Raw genomic sequence first — 19,690 nt, 5'->3', positions numbered from 1 at the left:
CCTGCTTCATAGCTTTAATGCACTCATCTCGCCACTGGACTCTAGTCGAAGCTCTTACAGCCTGCGCTTAAAAACCCATCATCTCGCTGTTAAACATTTTCATGTCCAGTTTAATATTTCTCACTTTGACATTTGGAAGGTCATACCTCAACGGGTTTGGTCAGAGTGGTCATTTCAGACATCACTACATGTATCTCAGCTGGTTCTGGTCTGGTTGTTTATGATTACTGTTTCATTATGTTTATTTGACCTTTGGAGGGAAGCATGACGTAAAACGGCTAGTGGCGTGAGTGCTCGACGGATGGAAATCTCACCATTACCCGCTTCGTCTGAGCAGTGGCACCATTGAAGACAATTGACCTCATTTTGCTTCTTACCTGTTCTATTTCAGTTAGGTTTGCCGGACACACTGACAGCCAAGAACAACTGGATCAACAGTCAACACACAAACAAAGCCCAGCTGTTTATATACACAGCACATTTGTGTGCAGTCAGTGTTGCACTACGGGCTATGAAAAATGAAGGACAAAAGAGGATGTCTGCATGCCAAATGAAAAAAAACCAAACTGCCTGCATCACTTCATTTAACATCCTCTAAAAGCATCTAAACCGATTTAATTTGGCTGGTGACCCTTAGAAAAATATGGTATATTAGCATTTATATTTATTCTTATGCCAACATGAGGACAATACAGGGTCCCAATGTTTATTGCTCATGATCTTTTTAGGGCACATCCAAAACTCTTTAGTTCGCCCAGAAATCACTCATTTCTTTAGCTGTGCATCACATTTCAATTAGAGTAAGATGTCTGTAATTTAGGGTGATGTAGCAGGACACAGGCTGCACACTCTATTAAGCAGCACACTAACCGAGCTGTGCTAACAAGCCAGCCCGAATCTGATTGATGCATGCAGGACAATATATTAATTATGCAGGTGCCAATATATAAAATCCATCCAATGCTTTTATCACAAGGGAAGAATTGTTTTTCTGAATGGCAAAACATTGTAGTGTCTTTCTATAAAATAATTCAGTGAATCAGATTAAAAAACAAATAGGCAAACATGCCTATTCAAGTGGACTTTAAGGCGAACAAATTGTTGGCTTACTGAAAAAATGTCCCCCTAAAATCCGCACCATGTTGACTAAAGACTTGAGTAATGTCCAGGCTACATTTGTCACTTCCAATCATTCCACCAAATGTGAAAGATTGCTTGAGAGCCACCCCATCCCTGAGCAGTCACATTTGCTCCCTTTCACTTCACTGGTGACAATTTCTTTTTTTAACACAAACCAACAGGAGCGGATGAGCAGGGAAGCATTTATTTTGTGCAATTCAAGTGCATTACGATGACAGACATCATTATAAAATCATCCACAATGAAAATATCGGGTTGTCTCACTTCCTTATTTGCAAGGTCCTTGATCGTGTTGTGACATATTAGCTTCTCCTTCCAGAACTCAATCAAGGAGTCAAAGAAATAAACTGAGCAGGAAGGAGACTTGTTTTGAACAATGTCCTTACCTCACTGTAGTTGTTTTATAGAAATGTCAATTAAAAATGATGTGTGTTCAGGAGTTATCGTCACCACAGATGTGCCATTACAGCTGCAACATATGTACCCGTCAAATTTTATTTCATGGAAAATATCTCTACAAATAAATTTATGTATGGTACCGGATGTAGCGAATTTGCTAATGAATGTGCTTGTGTGGTGACTATGATTCAGTGTAAGTAGTTTTATTGACTTCAGAAGCGTGATTTTTGGATTTGGGTCTAAGCTCGGAGGATCCCCAAGCAAGCACTGAGAGGAAATGAAAATGCAGGGGTTACCTCTTACGAATCTCTCTTGTGATGAAAAATTCAGTTGAGAATTTGGTGGAAAAATATAGTCTCTGGTAACGAGAGAAAATTCCAGAAACGAAAGGTGAAATTGTTGACATATGAGGCACGAGACACCAGCGCTTGTGCCAACATGTCTGTCATGTAATACGTTAGCACAACCCATGATGTCTACCGTATTTATTACAGTTTGTGATGCATTTTTATTATTTATTAATATGCAACAAACGAGACAATATATATATATATATATATATATATATATATATATATATATATATATATATATATATATTTTTTTTTTTTTTCTGCTTTGTTTATTCTGGTCTTCCACTTTTTATCTTTACTCATTTCATTCACACTTCCCATCAACAATTTACATTGTAGAAGTAACATACATAAAACTGACATTGTACAACATTGCACATATTCATATAAAAACACATCCATAAAACATACCAATTTGGGCTGTCGCACCTGACATTAGTGTTGTTAGCACGTTGTTCTCACTTTAGCAATGACATTACACAGGAAGCAGTTCGCATGACCCCAATCTAAACTTAAGTAAACTTCCATGCTCAAAATAATCCATAAATACATATTATTGCCATTATTTGTCATTTTTGATGCAGTTTTATAGTGTATAAATATCATTCGTTTAATGACCTTGGAGCGCTTTTGCGGGCTTGGAACGAATTAGGCTATTTACATGTGAAAAGCGCCTCTACTTATGAAATATTCACATTACGAAATTACTTCCGAAACAAATCAATTTCGTAAATAGAGTTACCCCTGTGTTTCAAACTAGAACTTCTTGATGTACACAGGCTATCCACTTGTCCATCATCATGCCATCATCATTGTATTTGATTGGGTTGAACCCCAAACATTTGTACAATTCTTAGTGTGTTTATCTTTCAATATTTCACTATATATTAATTACTTTTTTTTTGGGGGGGGGGGGTATGTGTGTGTGTGTCTGTGTGCGCATGAGGGCATGTACACGCATGCGTGTGCATTGCTGTGTGTTGTCTCTTTGGGCTCGTGTCCAGATATATGGATGTTTTCCAGGTTCTCTTCTATTGTAGGTTATCATCCCTATGTTAGCAGCCAGGATTCCAGCTTCCTGTTCATATGTCAATGACGTGTGTGTGTGTGTGTGTGTGTGTGTGTGTGTGTGTGCGTGTGTGTGTAAGGGGGGGGGCATCCTATTGTTCACAAACAAGCAACAGCAGGAGGGTGGTAGATGAAACTAGTTGATGCAATTGTGTTTTGGAGAACTACAATCTGTGATCCGCTCCTTCTGCCTGAACAATGTTTCACTTTGTCAAAACAACCTGCAGTAATTATTACTGGTTCATTAAATCAGTTGCTTGTTGCGTATGCTAATGTGTGTTCCAGTGTCTTTTTTTGTGGCTAAAATCAAACAGAAGGAATTGTGTGTGAGATGAGCTATCACAAATTGCGATTGGTGTTACTATCGTTTGGTCACTTTCATAACAATTGTAATAGTAATAACAGCCACTCGGGTATCGTTGTATTGACTTTGCCACTTTTCTTTTACCTACCCACCCAAAACCTCCGTGACAAAAGGGGCAAAATTGAAACAATGTTTTGGTACGTACCGAAACCCAGACAGAACGTTTGATTCGAAACACTGTCCTGAGGTCTGAAAGGATGATGTGTTTGGCAGTTGGCAACACAGTTCTGTTTGAATGTGATGTTTTACACTTACCCCCCAGATTGTTTAGTTTCTGACATGCCGAGTTACAAAATTTATTTTTGTTCTGCCCAAACAACCTCAAATCTTTCCTCTTGATTTCAACATCCAAATTATTTCTTTATAACATGAATAATTAAAAATTACATTTAACCTCAAGCTCTTTTGCCTTGACAATTTTAATTGTCATCTGCTTTCCAACTGATTCTCCAATATCAGTTGGTTGCACAATCACCACCTTCCCTTTCTTTTTTTGAACTTCATGTCATTTTCGCCAGTTTAAAAAAATGTGATTAAAAAAAGCTCTTACCTCTTGAATGGTTTTCAAATCTGTAATTGAGTGCTTGGTTGGAGTGAATATTACTTCTTGATTGTACTAAATTGCTTATTAAAATGCAGTGCAACATTGGTGTTAATATAGTTTGTTTTTTTTAGATCCTCGGTGTGCCACGTAGATTGAAAAGATCCCTGCTGGTTCCTCCAATGATTGTCACTGAGAACCAGAGAGCCCCTTTCCCAAGGATCATCGGCAGGGTAAGAAAAATGTGACACCATCCAATCTCCAATCAAATACAAATTACTTAATTGCCCATTTTGGAGGGCATATTTATATAAACCTTCTTTATCCATCTGGGGAACAAAACCTAGGCATGGTTGTTTATGACACACATTTCACTTAAACACACAGATCTCAAATGCACAAAATCAGTCTACGGACATGAATGTCAAACGTAGACATTGGAAAAGGAGTGCTGCTCAACAGGAGTGCCTGTGTTTTTGATTTGTAACAAGTCTCAATTCTGCAAGCAGGTTCTTACAGTTTAACTCACAATTTTTTACCATTTCTTTTGATTAGGTTTTTTTTTTAACGAGTGTTTTCACAGCAATATGTGAAAAACCACTACGATTAATAAAACTGAATATGAAAAGCTATGATTGAGATAAGACTGCAATATGATTCTTCAACTATTACACAAATTCAAGATGTGAGGCTCCAATCTAATCTGATTACGCTTTTATCTTCATAGGATTTGTTCAAAATCTTCCCCTGTGAAAACAACAAACAAAATGTTAAGCAATAGTCAGTCTTCATGTAAATTCTCCCAACAACAGAACTATAACTAAAGTCTACTTTATAAAGTATTCTGGAGTATAACTGTAAACATATAAAGTATACTCTGAATATACTCACAATATACTGTAAATGTGCTGCCTAAAACACCTCTACACAGTTTACGTGGCTACAACTGTTTGCCAGCCAATCGCAGGGCATGCAGAGATGAACAACCATTCGTGCACCCAATCACACCTTAGGACAATTTAGTATGTCCAATCCACCTGCCATGCATGTTTTTGGAGTGTGGGAGGAAGCTGGAGTGCCTGGAGAGAACCCACGCTGGCTCGAGGAAAACATGCAAACTCCACACAGGAAGGCCGGAGTGAGGTGGATTTGAACTTGGGTTCCTGAACGTGCTGCCCATCGGTATAGCAATAATAGGGATATATATATATATATATATATATATATATATATATATATATATATATATGGAAAATATTTCCAAGGAGAATTAGGGATATTATAAGGAAGAGGGCACCTCTTCCTCATGCAAAGTTCGTTGGCCACTGTTTTTTTTGGAAATGATTGGTAAATAGGAAATAGTGGTTTGTTTTTTTCAAGTTACACTTTTTTAAGTTTTTTAAGTACCTTCTATCCATGAGAGAAGTCACCATTCCTCATCGTTATTAAAAAAAAAAAAAAAAAAAAATCAACAACAAAAACTGTGAAGTTCTTTATGGACATAGAAACATGAGCAATGCATACCACCATATTTTTAGCTCACAAACTTTCACACAAAGCAAATCCTCATGCTCTTGACATCTTCTCGCTCTTCTGTCCAGGCAGAAATGTTACACAAGGTGATGATGTGCAAAATGAGATAAAGTGTCAAGTCAAGGCTTTCACTGACCTAGGGTTCGTCCCCGATTGTCACATCCTATTCTTACCTAATGCGCTGATTGACTTGCGAATAGCCCATCGGCGTGATCAAATCTCACAACGTTCCAAGACGGATTCAACATACTCAATCTGCTGAAAATATCCCCATATGCCCGCCCGCCAACCGCTCCGACGTAACGACGTTGTTTTCCAAAATAATGAGATGGTGCATTCTGACGCCAGTTCAGTTCCTGACTAGATGATTTCCAAAGTCCACGATCATCTCAAAAACCAATGAAATCTGCGATCATTTCATGATTTACATAATATTTCTACATCAGTCACACTTTATCTCAATACATTTTCTCGAAAAATGTTAAAAACAAACGAACAAACAAATACATTAATTTCCTTCCAGGGGGTGAAGAGCCCATTTAACATTTAAGACCCTGGGTAGACTTTTCATTTGTGTATGCTGGTGATAAAATCTGTAATGCGTTAGTGTCTCCAAGCTTGTTTGTTTCAGATAGGATGGGACACATAGAAATCTCCCAGTGCTCTCAGTGACTAATATGAAAGCTATCACATACTCAGCTGTATTTATGATAATAATACTCTGGAGATAGCAGCAGCGCACGGCCTAGATCATTCTCGTGCCTGCTTGGATATGAACCCCTCATCTGAGGAGCATTGAGTTAATTAGCTGAAACCCGCTGAAGAAGTGGTGACTTTTATAGACTTTATAATTCACTAGGTTGTGCAAGAGGATAATGGCAGTCAGCAGTTACGTTTATCCTTTACTCTTTATCAAAGTTCCAGTTAATGATTCAGTCTAGAGATAAGCATGTGAGTGGTCCGGTTCCCCCCTTAACTATCTTACATCCATTTATTTCTTTTCCTTCCCCTTTAATATTGCCCCCATCAATTTCTCCCCCGTGTACAGTAGCACCAGCTCTGCTTTACTTGACAGGATGGGCTAATGTGTGCCGTTACATCAAGTAGGAGTTATATGTCTGTGACATATTGAAACTGATTTTCCACACCAATAGCTTCCGTCCTCTTATGCAATCTCTAACATCTCTGAGGCAGCGATTCATTTTTCATGCTTCTCCATCTAGCCTGAAGTTAGGACTAAAGAGCAGGAGAGATGGGCGGCTAGCATTGGACATGGATGATCGTGTGTGTGTGTATATGAAGGGGGATGAAACTGAAGGGCCAGAGGATGGTGTTGTGACACTCGGTCTCAGGAAAAGTGTTGGAAACATATTGTTGGGTTCACACCTCCTGCTGGTTTTGGAATTGTTTTGATAGCGAGGCCATCAACACAAACTTCATCTTGCGATGAAATGCTCTGGAATATCTGTCAACTATCAAGGTTTGCCCCGAATTATGTTTGCTTATTATTGCGTGTAAGTATCATGGTGGAACCTCAATTTTTCCTTTTACCCCTCAATCCATTGTCAGTGGGTGCACTTGGGTTGCACACGTTCATTCACACAAGACATTCATTCACAGAGCGTATTTATCCACACAGGGTGGGAGCACATTAGGCAAGGTTTAAATTTAATCTACTGTCTCCCTGAATGTTTCCTTTTATCTGACCTGCTTTTATCATATCAAACCTCACGGATCGTGAGGTCCACTGGCGGTCTTTTACTTAATTTTAGGTTGAGTAACAAAACAAATAGTGAGGCTGCCTTTGGCCATTATGGTCCACAACTAAGAAATAGCCTGGTAGAGGACATCGGGTTTGCAGAGACAACTGGTATTTTTAAAAGGACACTCAAGACACATTACTTTGGTTTTAAAATAATGATGGGGCCGTTACGTAGCAAGGGAGGACCACAAAGTGGTACTGCTTAATTTCATTCTTTTAATTTGTGTTTACGTTGTTTGATCTTGCTTGTTTTAGTTTTCAGTTTCTTTTGTTATCCTGTCGTTTACCTCCCCTCTTAGCTTTTTACTTTGTTGTTTTGTAGATTTTCTATTTTGTTGTTTTTAACTTTCGGGCTCAAGTGTTTCCTCATGGGGGTTTCTGAGATGGGAGTTGTGACTAGGCTGTCATCCCTGGCAGCATGGATAAGCTCTCCGTAGGTGCCAGGTGGTTCTCGCCTTTTTTTTTTTTTTTTGACAAACCTTATCTGGTTATATTGATTAGCAGTAAGAGCCTCAGTTTTCCTGGGATAAACACACATCCGTTTTGCAATGCAAATCGAAATCAAACATCCGATATGAGACACCAACATGCAATGTTACCCTCAGGTTTCAGCTCACAAATCAACTTGTCTGTCTAATGTGACATCCCCAGAGGGAGAATGATGTAATACAGTAGGTTGCTTGCAGTGCCAGATAATATGTAATACACAATGCACACCCTCCGTTGCATTGTTTGGGCATTTTTTTGTTCTTGTTTTTGCATCCTGGTTTGCTCATCACCTCAGCCCGTCTTCTCTCTCTCTATCGTCTGTCCCACGGCTGTCTGACAGCTCCAACATGTTTGCTTTGTTTCATTTCCTTTCCCGTGTGCAGTTTTCGTTTTGTCTGCGCTCAACAAAACTGCCACTGAACAACAGAAGCTGTATCTTGCGAACACAGAGCAGGCACATATTGGGTAATATTACAGCATGAAAGCGCAAGCAGCCTCTGGCTTTTATCATTTATTCTAAATTATTTGCTTAATTTTTTCTACAAGACAAAAATGCCCCCCACACATGCATGCACACCTTCCACTTATTAGTTTTCTTTGGACTATTAGTCTTTTTTTTTTTTTTTTTTTTCTGGCCAATGCAAATTTCAAATCTCGCCTGGACCGCAGGACAAGTAGAGCAGGTGGTGGTATGCAATATGATGAGGGGAGCTTAATAGCAGGCAAAGCAATAAAAAACAGATTTGTCAGGTGTAGACTCCAGAATAGATGGTGACCCAATGTAGACCTCTGTTTTCCTCCCTTCCTCCATTAGCGAGTTAAATGCATAGAGCCATTATTATTCTTCATGGTTGCAGGGAAAACTTTCCTTTTCTTTCCAGCGTGAAAAAATCACAAATCCACTTTTTATTAATGTTTTTTGTTCTTTTGCAGTTATGGGGTTATCTTCTGAAACAGCCGGTGATCGTTTTGGTTTGTTAAAAATTGTAATTCCTTTGGCCGCCCTAGCGTTAATCAAATGCATGTTGCTTACTTCATCATGCCTGCTATGCATTTAATTTTACAGAATTTTACACATTTTTCAAACATGCTGAATTTGAGCCAATCACTGATCTTTTCTTTCAAAGGTCATGAGCTGAAAACCACCAATTTGGGTGGTATCTTAAAACGAAAATTCCTACAAAACTAATGTGTAGAAAGCACCAGTTTGACTTTTACCAGGAGCGATTAGAACACCTTTTATTAATGACTTGTGACTAGTTAGTGTAAAGCGCTTTGAGTACCCAAGGTAGAAAAGCGCTATATAAGTGAAAGTCCAAAGTCCATTTTATTAATAACAAGTGATGACACAAGGCAAAAAACAAAAACAAAAAAAAAAATACACTTTCACCTATGCTGCTTTTGAAATGCGGAAATTTGAAGATGAGTAGACTCTTCAGGTTCTACCAAACCAAAAGAAGGTTGAGAGCAATGTACTGTAAGATTATCCTGATCTTTAACCAAGTCTGATGAACGCACAATTAATAATTTAGATTGTGGTGTTCAATATCAAATCAACTCTTTGATCATGCCATATATTAAGGAAAGCAATTGTGATCTGGAAAAAACAATTAAACAGGAGACTCATGGCTGATGTGAACCTTAACCAACATTTGTTTGCATGAAATATTTTCAAACATCAACCATATACAATATATACTACTCGCATTGATGACACCTAACGTACGTGGTTGTCATTAATTATTGCTCTTCTATACAAAGCGCAAGAAGAAAATGGATGCGTAGTTTTGGCCTCCATTTTTGAGGAAAAAAAAGTACATCCTATACTTGAAGAATTACGGTGTTCCTCTTTTAATTTAAGGCCTTCACATGTTTGTGTAAACACAGGCGAGAATGTATTGTAGAAAATGAAACATGTGACCTTTTTACACAAGGCACATTATGCTTAGCAACGACCGCACAGTCTCGTTTGCTTTCAGCATCTGTCTGGGAGACACAATTCAAAAATAACTTTGTGTTGAGACGAGAACATCATTGGCAGCCCTTATACTAGCTAATAATTTGGGAGAAAATCTGATTTGCAGACACCAATGTTGCACCAGGGCATATTTTTCTTTTACAAATTGATCACGCTATTTCCTATTGATTGAGCAACGATGCTCATTAAACTTTTATTAATCCCCTCCACACAGTGTCAGACATACTGTACATGCACCCCACAAACTGCGAGCATCACAGGCGAACCTTCATGGTTTGACATTCATTACCAGCTGCATGGCTGAAAATTCAATTCACATCATCTCAGTGGGTGCAACCGAAAGGAGAGTTACTACTTTACAAAGTGCTTGGGTGCTCCCGCTCAGTATTATTGCACATTAGCAACTGACTTCCTCTCATTTTCATGTTAGTTTCTCATTTCGACTTTCAGGTCTGCCTCGCAGTTAATTTGAGCTGAGGGTCACACTGCGCGATGGTGGTGATAGGGGCGTTTGCCACCTGTCCCCAACACTTCACAGTGAGAAACAGATTCAACACAATGCCCCTGGATTCATGTTTAGTTTCCACCACCTGCGTCTGTCAGTGTGTGTACTTGTACTATTTGTACTGTTTGTGCCATCTCCAACTAAGCATCTTGTAGAGACAATACACTTCCCCTGACACTTCACTTCGGCTTCACCTGAAGTTGCCGTGTCGTCAGCCCTGTAATACGGTCACATCTCATTTAACGCCGGCATGCCTTATTTTGGTAATGCTGCCTCCCTGCAGTTTTGCCGCTGAGCCATCTGTGAATCCTTTTGATTTGCTGCCTTTCCACTCTGAAATCCTCTTATTCACCAGGTGCCAACCAAAGTCATATTAATAATAAGGATGTTCGTTTGTGTTCAATGATGGGTACTGGAATTCAGAATTCCTGTTCTTCAAAAGAACATATTTTGTTTGACGGGCAAATTAGTCAAGGAGTAGAAAGTTGGAGATTGACATTTTTTTTTTTAGCTAAGCATAACAAAGTTTACCACCATGATTAAAGTATCCCAAAGGGAGCTGGCATAGGCTGTAGCTCACCAGTCAGCCTAATAAAGATAAGCACTAGCAAAATTGGATGGATGGATGGCTGGATGATTAGACTAAAGTTAAGCTAACTGCAATACCTTATAAGTTACCTTTCGATGTCTTTCAAGTGATTTGACACATTTTATCCTTAAATATTATTTTTACACTTTGTTTTCTCTCTCTCACATACAGTATAGCCCTCTATAGTAAATCGAAATCACAAGCAAAACTAAGAAATTAATTAGTGATGAGTAAATTGAGAAATGAGTTCATTTTTATGCTCATTGAGCTGAAGTCTCAGAACTTAATCATGCTGAGTATGATTTAAACTTCAAGCTTTGCTTATTTGTGAAAGTACTGTATGCTTCTGGATCTTATTTTTAACCATGCACTACACTCGAGGACATCAACTTTTCTCAAGTCGTCAGTTTTCTTCCCTTCCGTGGAATATGCCCCTTTCAGCCCCTTCCAGCAGTATGTGTCCAGTAAACCAAGTAAATATGGCATACTAATCTGGGCATCTTGTGATGCAAAAACGAGCTATCCATGGAATCTCCGGATTTACCCAGGCAAATTTCATGTGGGGTTCCTGAGAAAACGAACACATAAATAAATAAATAAATAAATAAATAAAAGGAAAACGTGTGGTCCTCGGTATGACTAGAGGATTGAATGGTCACATCACTTGTGACATTTTTTTTTTAAACCAGCTATGACCTTGGACAAGAACTTCAAAGAGTTGTATAATAATATAATATATATTGGTTTGGGTGGCTTGATGGCTGTTTGTTCAACCTTGTATATTTTACTTTTTGTATTTTTATTTGGTCTGATTTTCACTTAGTATCTAAACTAAAATTGTTTCTTCAGGGAAAACAAGACTTGTGGGAAAACAAGTCTGTCCTTTTCATTAAAAATAAACAATATGAAAGGGTGAAAATTTACCCGTAGTACCGTAAATGTTAAGCTGAATGTAAAGCCAATAATACTAAAGTTACACCCCTGTGCCCCCCACAAAGATTTCAGAGATTTGTTTTATTACACACCAGTAATAGCCAGATAAGGTATCATTGTCTTGAGATTCATTTCATATTTTTTCTGTTGTAAATGAATAATAGACCGTCAAAATAAAAGCTAAATATACATATATACAGCTAAATATAAATATATAAATATAAATATACTGAAACCATGTTTTACAGATAAAGAATCCCAACAACTTAATATGGTAAGAAAAAAAATTAGACGATAAGCGATATTTCACTTCGTCATGTTGGTGTCCCTGCACTAAAATACCCGTTCAGTTTGAAGTGTTGCAATTATATGATTTTTGTACTGTTTAACTCCAAACTTACATTGTAAGAATGTAACATTACTTTTGTTTTTCCCTCTGACTGGCCTGCTCACGGACGGTGCTGGCAACTGTAGTCTCATGTGAGTACACCTATCAAAATTTTTTTCTGGAGACACAACAATATAATCCGGGAAATGGCTTGACTCAAAAGACAAATGTGAAAAGCTTTGACTTGCTGTGTGTGTTTTATCCTGCAGGTGATTTCAACAGAGAAGTCGTGGGACCACATTTTCCGACTGACAGGACCCGGCGCTGACCAGGACCCCAAAGGTCTCTTTACTATTGACATAGACACAGGAGATGTGTCAGTTACTCGCTCACTGGACCGAGAGGTCATCGATTCATACCAGGTCAGTAATCTTCTGGAATGTCACATAATCCACTGTAAATTAGATTGCAAAGGGACTTTTTTTTGAAATAGTAGACTATGCATCTTATCTAATTATTTAGCATCGTGTAAGATCACATTTAATTGACATTTGGTAACTCTTGTGACAGAAAGATAATTAAAAACAAAGAAAAAAACAAAACAACTATACACATTTATTTTACACAGTTTTATTATAGGGACCAGTTTTGGTCACTAAAATCTTAAATGTTCAGTGGTGGACCGTTAGGGAGAGCAAGGCCTTCTCTGCTGGCCTAGTATAACCTGACGTCATTGTCATAACTTGAATAAACCATAATAGTTATAATAACTATAATTAAAGTCAATTTTATTTTAAATACAGTTTTACTAAAATGTATAATACATGTTTTCATATTATACAATTATTTTCCATATTCTATTCTTTTCATGTCATTTTATATCCATTTGGTTACACTCCTTCTAGTGTTGTAGTTTTAAGGAGTTTTTAGCCAATTAGAATTCAGCTAACTTGTGTCGCCAGGCTGTATGAAATCTGCCTGCAATAAGACCCCTTTGAGGGCATTCCAAACAAGAGTTGCAGGCTTTTGTGCAGTGTGCAAAGACACATGCAGTGTGCAAAGGCATATGTGAATGGGCCCATATAGTTAATAGACAGTTGCAATAGCCAATCGAGTCATAAGGTGGCCATCTGGAAGTGTCACGTTGAATGTAACTTGATTGGATGCTCACTGAAGGGAGGCGGTGCTATGTTGATCAACCGTGTTTAACATTAGAAGTCATTACATAAAGTTAAGTAAATAACAAAAAATACATGTTGCTCAATCAAGCTAATTGTGTTGCTTGGCTGATCTGCACTATAGGCATTGCGTACAATGAAGCCAGACCCGCGGACATTTAGCTAAAAAAATCAAATCTAATCGCCTTTTTGTTTAACCCACAAAGGCTGAAAAAGAGCAAAACAGAAATTGGAATGATATGACTTTCAGCATCATCAATAGAAAAAGAGTTATTATTTGAAATGAAATTCAGAATAGATTTTGTATTGAAACAAGTGCGCTACAGCCGTTTTGGTGAGTCAAGCATTTGATTGATACATTTTTTTTCCTTTTTGATATGTTTTTGTAATTAGTGGAAAAGAAATAAAATGATGTTCTTATGTTAAACTGCGATTGGAAATTTAGCGTACAATTTTGTTATAGTGTGACTGCTCATGGTGGACTTCATAAAACTTCATGGACAAATAATTTGAAATTAGTCTCTTAATTATTTTAAATTTTGTCAGTATCACGTATAATGATAAGTTTTAAATTGCTGATATGGGTTTATTGATGTTTAAATGCTCCGTAAAATAGCCTGTGTAGTCCAGTAATGCGTACGTGTGCTTCTTAGGGGTATTTATTTGAGTCAAACCACTGAAGGCATAAGTGTGAAACGCACGGACCGCTACTGGATTTATTGAATTTAATTTCTATTTAATTTCCAAAGAAACAATGGCATGAAAAGTGATATGTAGGAAAAACCTGCTGACATCACTTATTCCAACATGATTTTTGTTGTTAAATTAAATGTTAGCCTGACCAAACAATTGACATGAAAAAATGCACAGTTCGAAGAGGGGGAGAGGAAATGCACACAATCTTTTCTAGTGCCGCAGTTGAACAATTGATCAATACCCCCCTTTCAGTTGGCAATATGGTACCAGTAAACTAATAGTTTTGTAATGCCTCATGTTGTTTTTAAAAAGTAACAGAGACGGCAGTTTTTTATAACAAAGAAATAAGTGCATACATTGTGTCCGGTTCTCATGGTCGATTTGTATCAATCTGACACCTTGAATAATGCAGTCAGCCCAATTGTAACTACAGGATGAGCTAAAAAGGCAAAATAAATTAGGGCATCAGGAGGTGCCATTACTTTGCACATCAGCAGCCACTCTCCCTTGGTTATACTCCACCTGCCATTTCATAAATATTTAACATTTGGCAGGTGTTATCAACCACATCGAATGTATGAGTTTTGCTTCACTGCTTATAAATGCTTTGATGTGTGATTAAAGAACATTAGATGAAATCAAATTGGCAATTCAAAAAAATGTCTATTTAATTAATGTCAAGATCAATAATTTAGCATTGCCTGACAGTCACTGACTGTACTTATTTAAAAATATAAACTGATGTTTGCAAAATATAACAACAATAATAATAATAATAATAATAATAATAATAATAATAAGGAAGAGCATGCCAAAAAAAATGTCTAGCAAAATTTAGCACATGTAACCCGAGAACTTGAGTGGGGTTAGTGGTGGCTGCATCTTGAGATAACACATACCGTGCTTTCGGAAAGTATTCACAGTGCTTCACTTTTTCCTCATCTTGTCATTTTACAACCTCGTTCCAAATTATATTAAATTGATCTTTTACCAGGGTGGCAAGGTGGAAAAGTGGTTATCATGTCAGCCCAGTTGTAACTACAGGATGAGCTCAGAGCTCCCTTGTTGAATTCCAGCTCGCTCTGGCCTTCCTGTGTGGAGTTTCTAATTTCTCCCAGTGCCCCTGTGGGTTCTCTCTGGCTTTCCCCCACATTCCAAAAAACATGCATGGTAGGTGTATTGGACACTCTAAGATGCCCTATGGTGTGATTGTGAATGGTTCTGGCCTCTGTGAGCCCTGTGATTGGCTGGCAACCACTCCAGGGTGTCCTCCGCCAACTGCCTGAAGATGACTGGGATAGACAGCAGCAAACCAGCCCCCCTCGCGAGGATAAGCGGCTTAAGAAAATGAATGGATGGAGTATTCCCAATACGACAATTTAATTGATTTATTTTTCCTTTTTTAAATTTATTAGGATATGTTTTTGATTAAAAATTCATTAAAAACGGAAAACTAAGAAGAATGACATTTACATATGTATATGGACATATGCCTATTGCCATGAAGCTCAAAGATTAGTTCAGGTGCACCCTTTTTCCATGGAAAATCATCTGGAATTTGCAGTGACCCGAATCACATAGTCAAGATCTCAAAGGAGTGGATTCAGAACGTTTCTGTGAATATTCTGGATTGGGCCGGCCAGAACTCAGACTTGAATCCAATTGAACATCTCTGGAGGCACCTTGAAATAGCTGCACGCAGACGTCTCCCATCCAACTTGATAGAGATTGAGGAGTACTGCAGAGAAAAATGGGCAGAACTGTTGAAAGATTGGATGTTATTGCTTCTGTGTGGAGCTTGCATGTTCTCACCATGCCTGCATGAGTTTTCTACAGGTGCTTCCGTTTCCTCCTGCATTCAAACATCCAGAGTAGGTATTTTGAACACCTTTGGGTAGGTTTGTGAGCGTGAATGGTTATTTGTTTTTGTGTTCCTTGCAATTGGCTGGCAACAAATAGAGGGTGTACCCCGCTTGCTGCCTGATGACAGGCTCCAGCGCACTCGCAACCCTCGTGAAGATAAATGATTAGTTTGATGGACGGTTGGTAGTGATGTGCCAAAAATATTGATTCCCATAAAAATCGAGATTCTCATTTACCGTCTTTTAAATCGATATAAAATGTCCCCAAATCAATATTAAACGTTTAAGGAAATCGATCCGCTTCCTGATGGCTTCTGTACAGTGTCGTAAGTGCACTGTGCCGTGATGTCACACAGCCCGTTCTGGAAAGTCAAGCCTGTGCAACAGGGAAAAAAAATAAAAAATACTAACTACACATAAAAAGAAACAGGAGGAAATTCAAACACTTGGTACTCATTGAAAGAAGTTTTGTCGTTTATTGCAAACTCGCCTGACGCATGAAAATGCTATGTTATGTACTCCACTGCTAACAAATGGAGTTTGAGCATCACGGGTCGGGTGATGGTGTTAGCATTCAAAGTGGCTTTTTCCAATCATGGGTCCGCTCACGTTGTGACAGTCATAAATATTTCTGCCGCCTTGCTACTAAATAGATCAACAATGACTGGGATAGCGTTCAGTCATGTCTTTTACTGCTTCCCTCCTCACACCCAACTATCCTAATGCACTTTTCTCTCTAGCACACACATAAATGAAATGCGCTAACCAGAAATAAATATTTATACAGAACTTAAAGCAAATGGTCTACAATCACAACAATACAAAACTTCAGCATGTCCATAAAACAAAACAAAACAAGAAAATACAAAACACCTACTATTTATAGACTATTATTAATAGCATTTGTACAGTTAAAATCACTGTTGGCTTATTTTGTTATTATTATTATTATATACCCCAGTTGCTCCTGATACTGTGTCATCAGTAGGTAAGTTAGTGGAAAAGGTAGTTACTGGAAAGCACTTTGAGTACCTAAAGTAGAAAGGCGCTATATACAGTAAGAGAAAGTCCATTTACCATGAAAAGTGGTAGCATATCTCTTAATGAATCTCCTAACCTCTAGAGGTGGAAGTGGCATCCCTCAGTGAGAGGGCAAAATCCTCCCACGTGTTTTCTTTTTGCTAACTTCACGTTACTGTAGCACTGCTCTAAACACGATGTCAAATTACTGGTCTTATTTGGCAAAACGGACAGCCATTTAGATCTTGTGCTCAAATTCCACCCAACATTTACTGCATATTCTTCTTGTATTTATCTCTGACACACTGAAAGTAATGGGCATACGTCCATCTTGTGTACGTATTGTCCATATTCAACCTGTCCTTCGCTGCTGCCGCATTCATCTCAGCTGTAGGAGAGTGGGAAGTAAATACAGTATTTTGCCATGGACCTTTCTACTCCGATCTCACGGCATTGTTGGCGAACTCTTTACTCTCTAATAAAAAATTACTATGTTTTTGTGTTTAAAATATTTCATTACTGTATTACAGTAAAAAGTAAAGCATTACAGTAATTACTACTCCTCCCCAACACTGTTATATATATATATATATATATATATATATATATATATATATATATATATATATATATATATATATATATATATATATGTGTGTGTGTGTGTGTGTATTCCTGGAAATTGTAGCATGTGCCATTCAAAGTGGTGACATTCCTTAAAAAAATAAATATTCTATGATATAGCTTTTTACTTTGAAGAAAATGACATCCTACTTTTCTGATGTCTTGACAGCAGATTTAAAAGGCACCCATCTCTTCCTCAACTATAGTGTGCCTGTCAAATCATGCCATGCAGTGAGAAGATGCACCCATAAAAATAATAAAAAATCTCCATTAACCATCATAGGAATTAGACGTTTAAAAATACTAGCAAAAGTCTCCGAATGAAATAGGCACACATTTTTACCATAAGTTTCTCAAAATTTTCCGCATATAGTCTAGATTTTGTTGACGATGCTTGTCAAAGTTGCCTGTTGTTCCTCTCTTACAGTATTCATGTTTACATTATTACATTTTTAACTTCGTAACGTGCAAACTTTAGTGTTTCATTACCTGCAAAGTATGACTAAAATAATTTGTTACAATGCCTTTGTAAATGGAAAGCTATTTATGTTGACCTATTTTGCATACAGTATGTCAGGGTATGCTTGTAAAGCTAAGAAAATTACATCAACTGATAATCAAGCCTCATTAAAAATGCCTTTTCATTGTTATATGTAGATTACACATGTAATAGTGTCATAAATGCCGTTTACAGAGGATGCTTGAACAAAATTCCATGTATAAACTTGAGAGTGGAGCTGCCACTATTAGGCCAATAATTTCTCATTCTTCTTCTTCTTCTTCTTCATTCTTGTCTTCTTCTTGATGAACAGATTGGGAATGTTTCGTGCTTAACAGCCCTTTAACGAGTAAAATTTGAACACCTAAAACCGAACCGGTATATTGGTAGCTCACAGGTGTAAAACCCAAGGCCCGGGAGGCCAACGTTTTACTTGGCCCGCCTAATACTAAATATATATTATGTTTCTGACTAAATTAGCAAATTTGCAAGTTGTCTTCAGCTTAAACAAAGAAATGAAGTCCAAAGGGGAAGAAGGCCGCTGCGAGAGAGCGAGTCCGCAGGAGAACGGGTGCAAACAAAGTAGCAACAGAAATCATCCACATGAAAAAAATAACATAACAAGCACAAAGTATAAACCAAATTGTCTCGAGAGGGCAGAACGTGATGCAGTGAGCGCTGGGCTTCACAGATCGGCTAGGGAGCTTTGCAAAGGAAAAACGCAGCAATAACTCATCAGTGCCGGCCATCTTATAAAGCTCCGTAATAAGATGGACAACAGGTGTGCGTGCCCGGTGGCCCCGCCCCCTTGCAGAGGAAGGAGAGCCTGAAACAAAATAAAAGCCAAAACAAAATAAAAGGCAGGTAACTTGACAAGGACAAGTTTTATCCTTAGATAATGCAGTCCTAGTACTTTTTGTGAAGTTTTTTCTTTCTTTTTGGAAAGCCGCATATGCGAATATTTACTACATGAAAGCCTACATGCTATTAAATCAAAGTATTTGTAGACACACAAATAGCATGAGCTATTTTGCTACTACACCATACATGTGTGTACATCTAGCACAAACATTTATGGAGATACTTAACCCCTTATAGGAAACCCATGAATAAATAATAAAAAAAAGAAAGGTTTCTGGAAAAAAACACATCATTTAATGTTACATACAACATTCGTTATTTATACTTACATGAAACAACGCTCACACTTCATAGGTGACAGCGTACAGTGCCTGAAACAGAGTCTACAGCCCTAATGATCCGGTGCTGTGCTTCTTTTTTTTTCTTTTTCAAATACTGTATATGTATTACAATGGTAGGTAAAATAGTCCTTTTTAATTCAAGTTGACAGCTAACTGCATGCTCCATAAGTGATAAAATGAGGATGTGACAAAGACAGGTTTGCATTTCAGTTCGCTCCATGTGGACAGTATATTTTTGCTTTAATTTAGTAAACATGCAAAGAACACAAGCATATATATTCTATTGCATTTGAAAGTAAGCTTCAATATGTCTTTTTTCAGAATTCAGTTTTGCTTTTCAGAAAAAAATGGTGTTATTTGTAGCAGTTCAATTATTTCATAACTACACTCTTTATATAAATACAAACAGGTAAACAAAAGAGACAGCCAACAACATGTAGTGTTAACCTTAATTAAGCTGTCATGAGGTTTTTGTGGGTCTTGATGTCTATTATGACTCTTTCAGAATGTAAGGTTCCCAGCCCTTGTTGTAACAGTTTGTACATTCATTTGAATGTGTGGTTAGGCAGCAGCTTTCACTCTGAAAAAATTCAGTTGTATAAAGAATGGATGAACTGTTTTTTTTTT

The 19,690-nt window shown here is 37.7% G+C and overlaps 1 protein-coding gene across 1 annotated transcript in view; it reads left to right on the top strand.

Annotated features, from left to right (window-relative positions):
• The window catches only part of cdh13 (cadherin 13, H-cadherin (heart)), a 249,822-nt gene that overhangs the window by 106,045 nt on the left and 124,087 nt on the right, over positions 1-19,690 (top strand). The window contains exons 4-6 of the mRNA XM_088417738.1: positions 4,000-4,098; positions 12,129-12,134; positions 12,252-12,404. Of these exons, the coding sequence (XP_088273864.1) occupies positions 4,000-4,098; positions 12,129-12,134; positions 12,252-12,404 (258 nt within the window). The remainder of the gene's footprint in view (positions 1-3,999; positions 4,099-12,128; positions 12,135-12,251; positions 12,405-19,690) is intronic.

This window comes from Hippichthys cyanospilos, chromosome 6, assembly GCF_059441005.1.
Source record: "Hippichthys cyanospilos isolate Australia breed blue-spotted pipefish chromosome 6, RoL_Hcya_1.0, whole genome shotgun sequence".
Taxonomy (NCBI): Eukaryota; Metazoa; Chordata; class Actinopteri; order Syngnathiformes; family Syngnathidae; genus Hippichthys; species Hippichthys cyanospilos.
The sequence above is the reverse complement of the archived record's forward strand: the minus strand, read 5'-3'. Positions and strand labels throughout refer to the sequence as shown.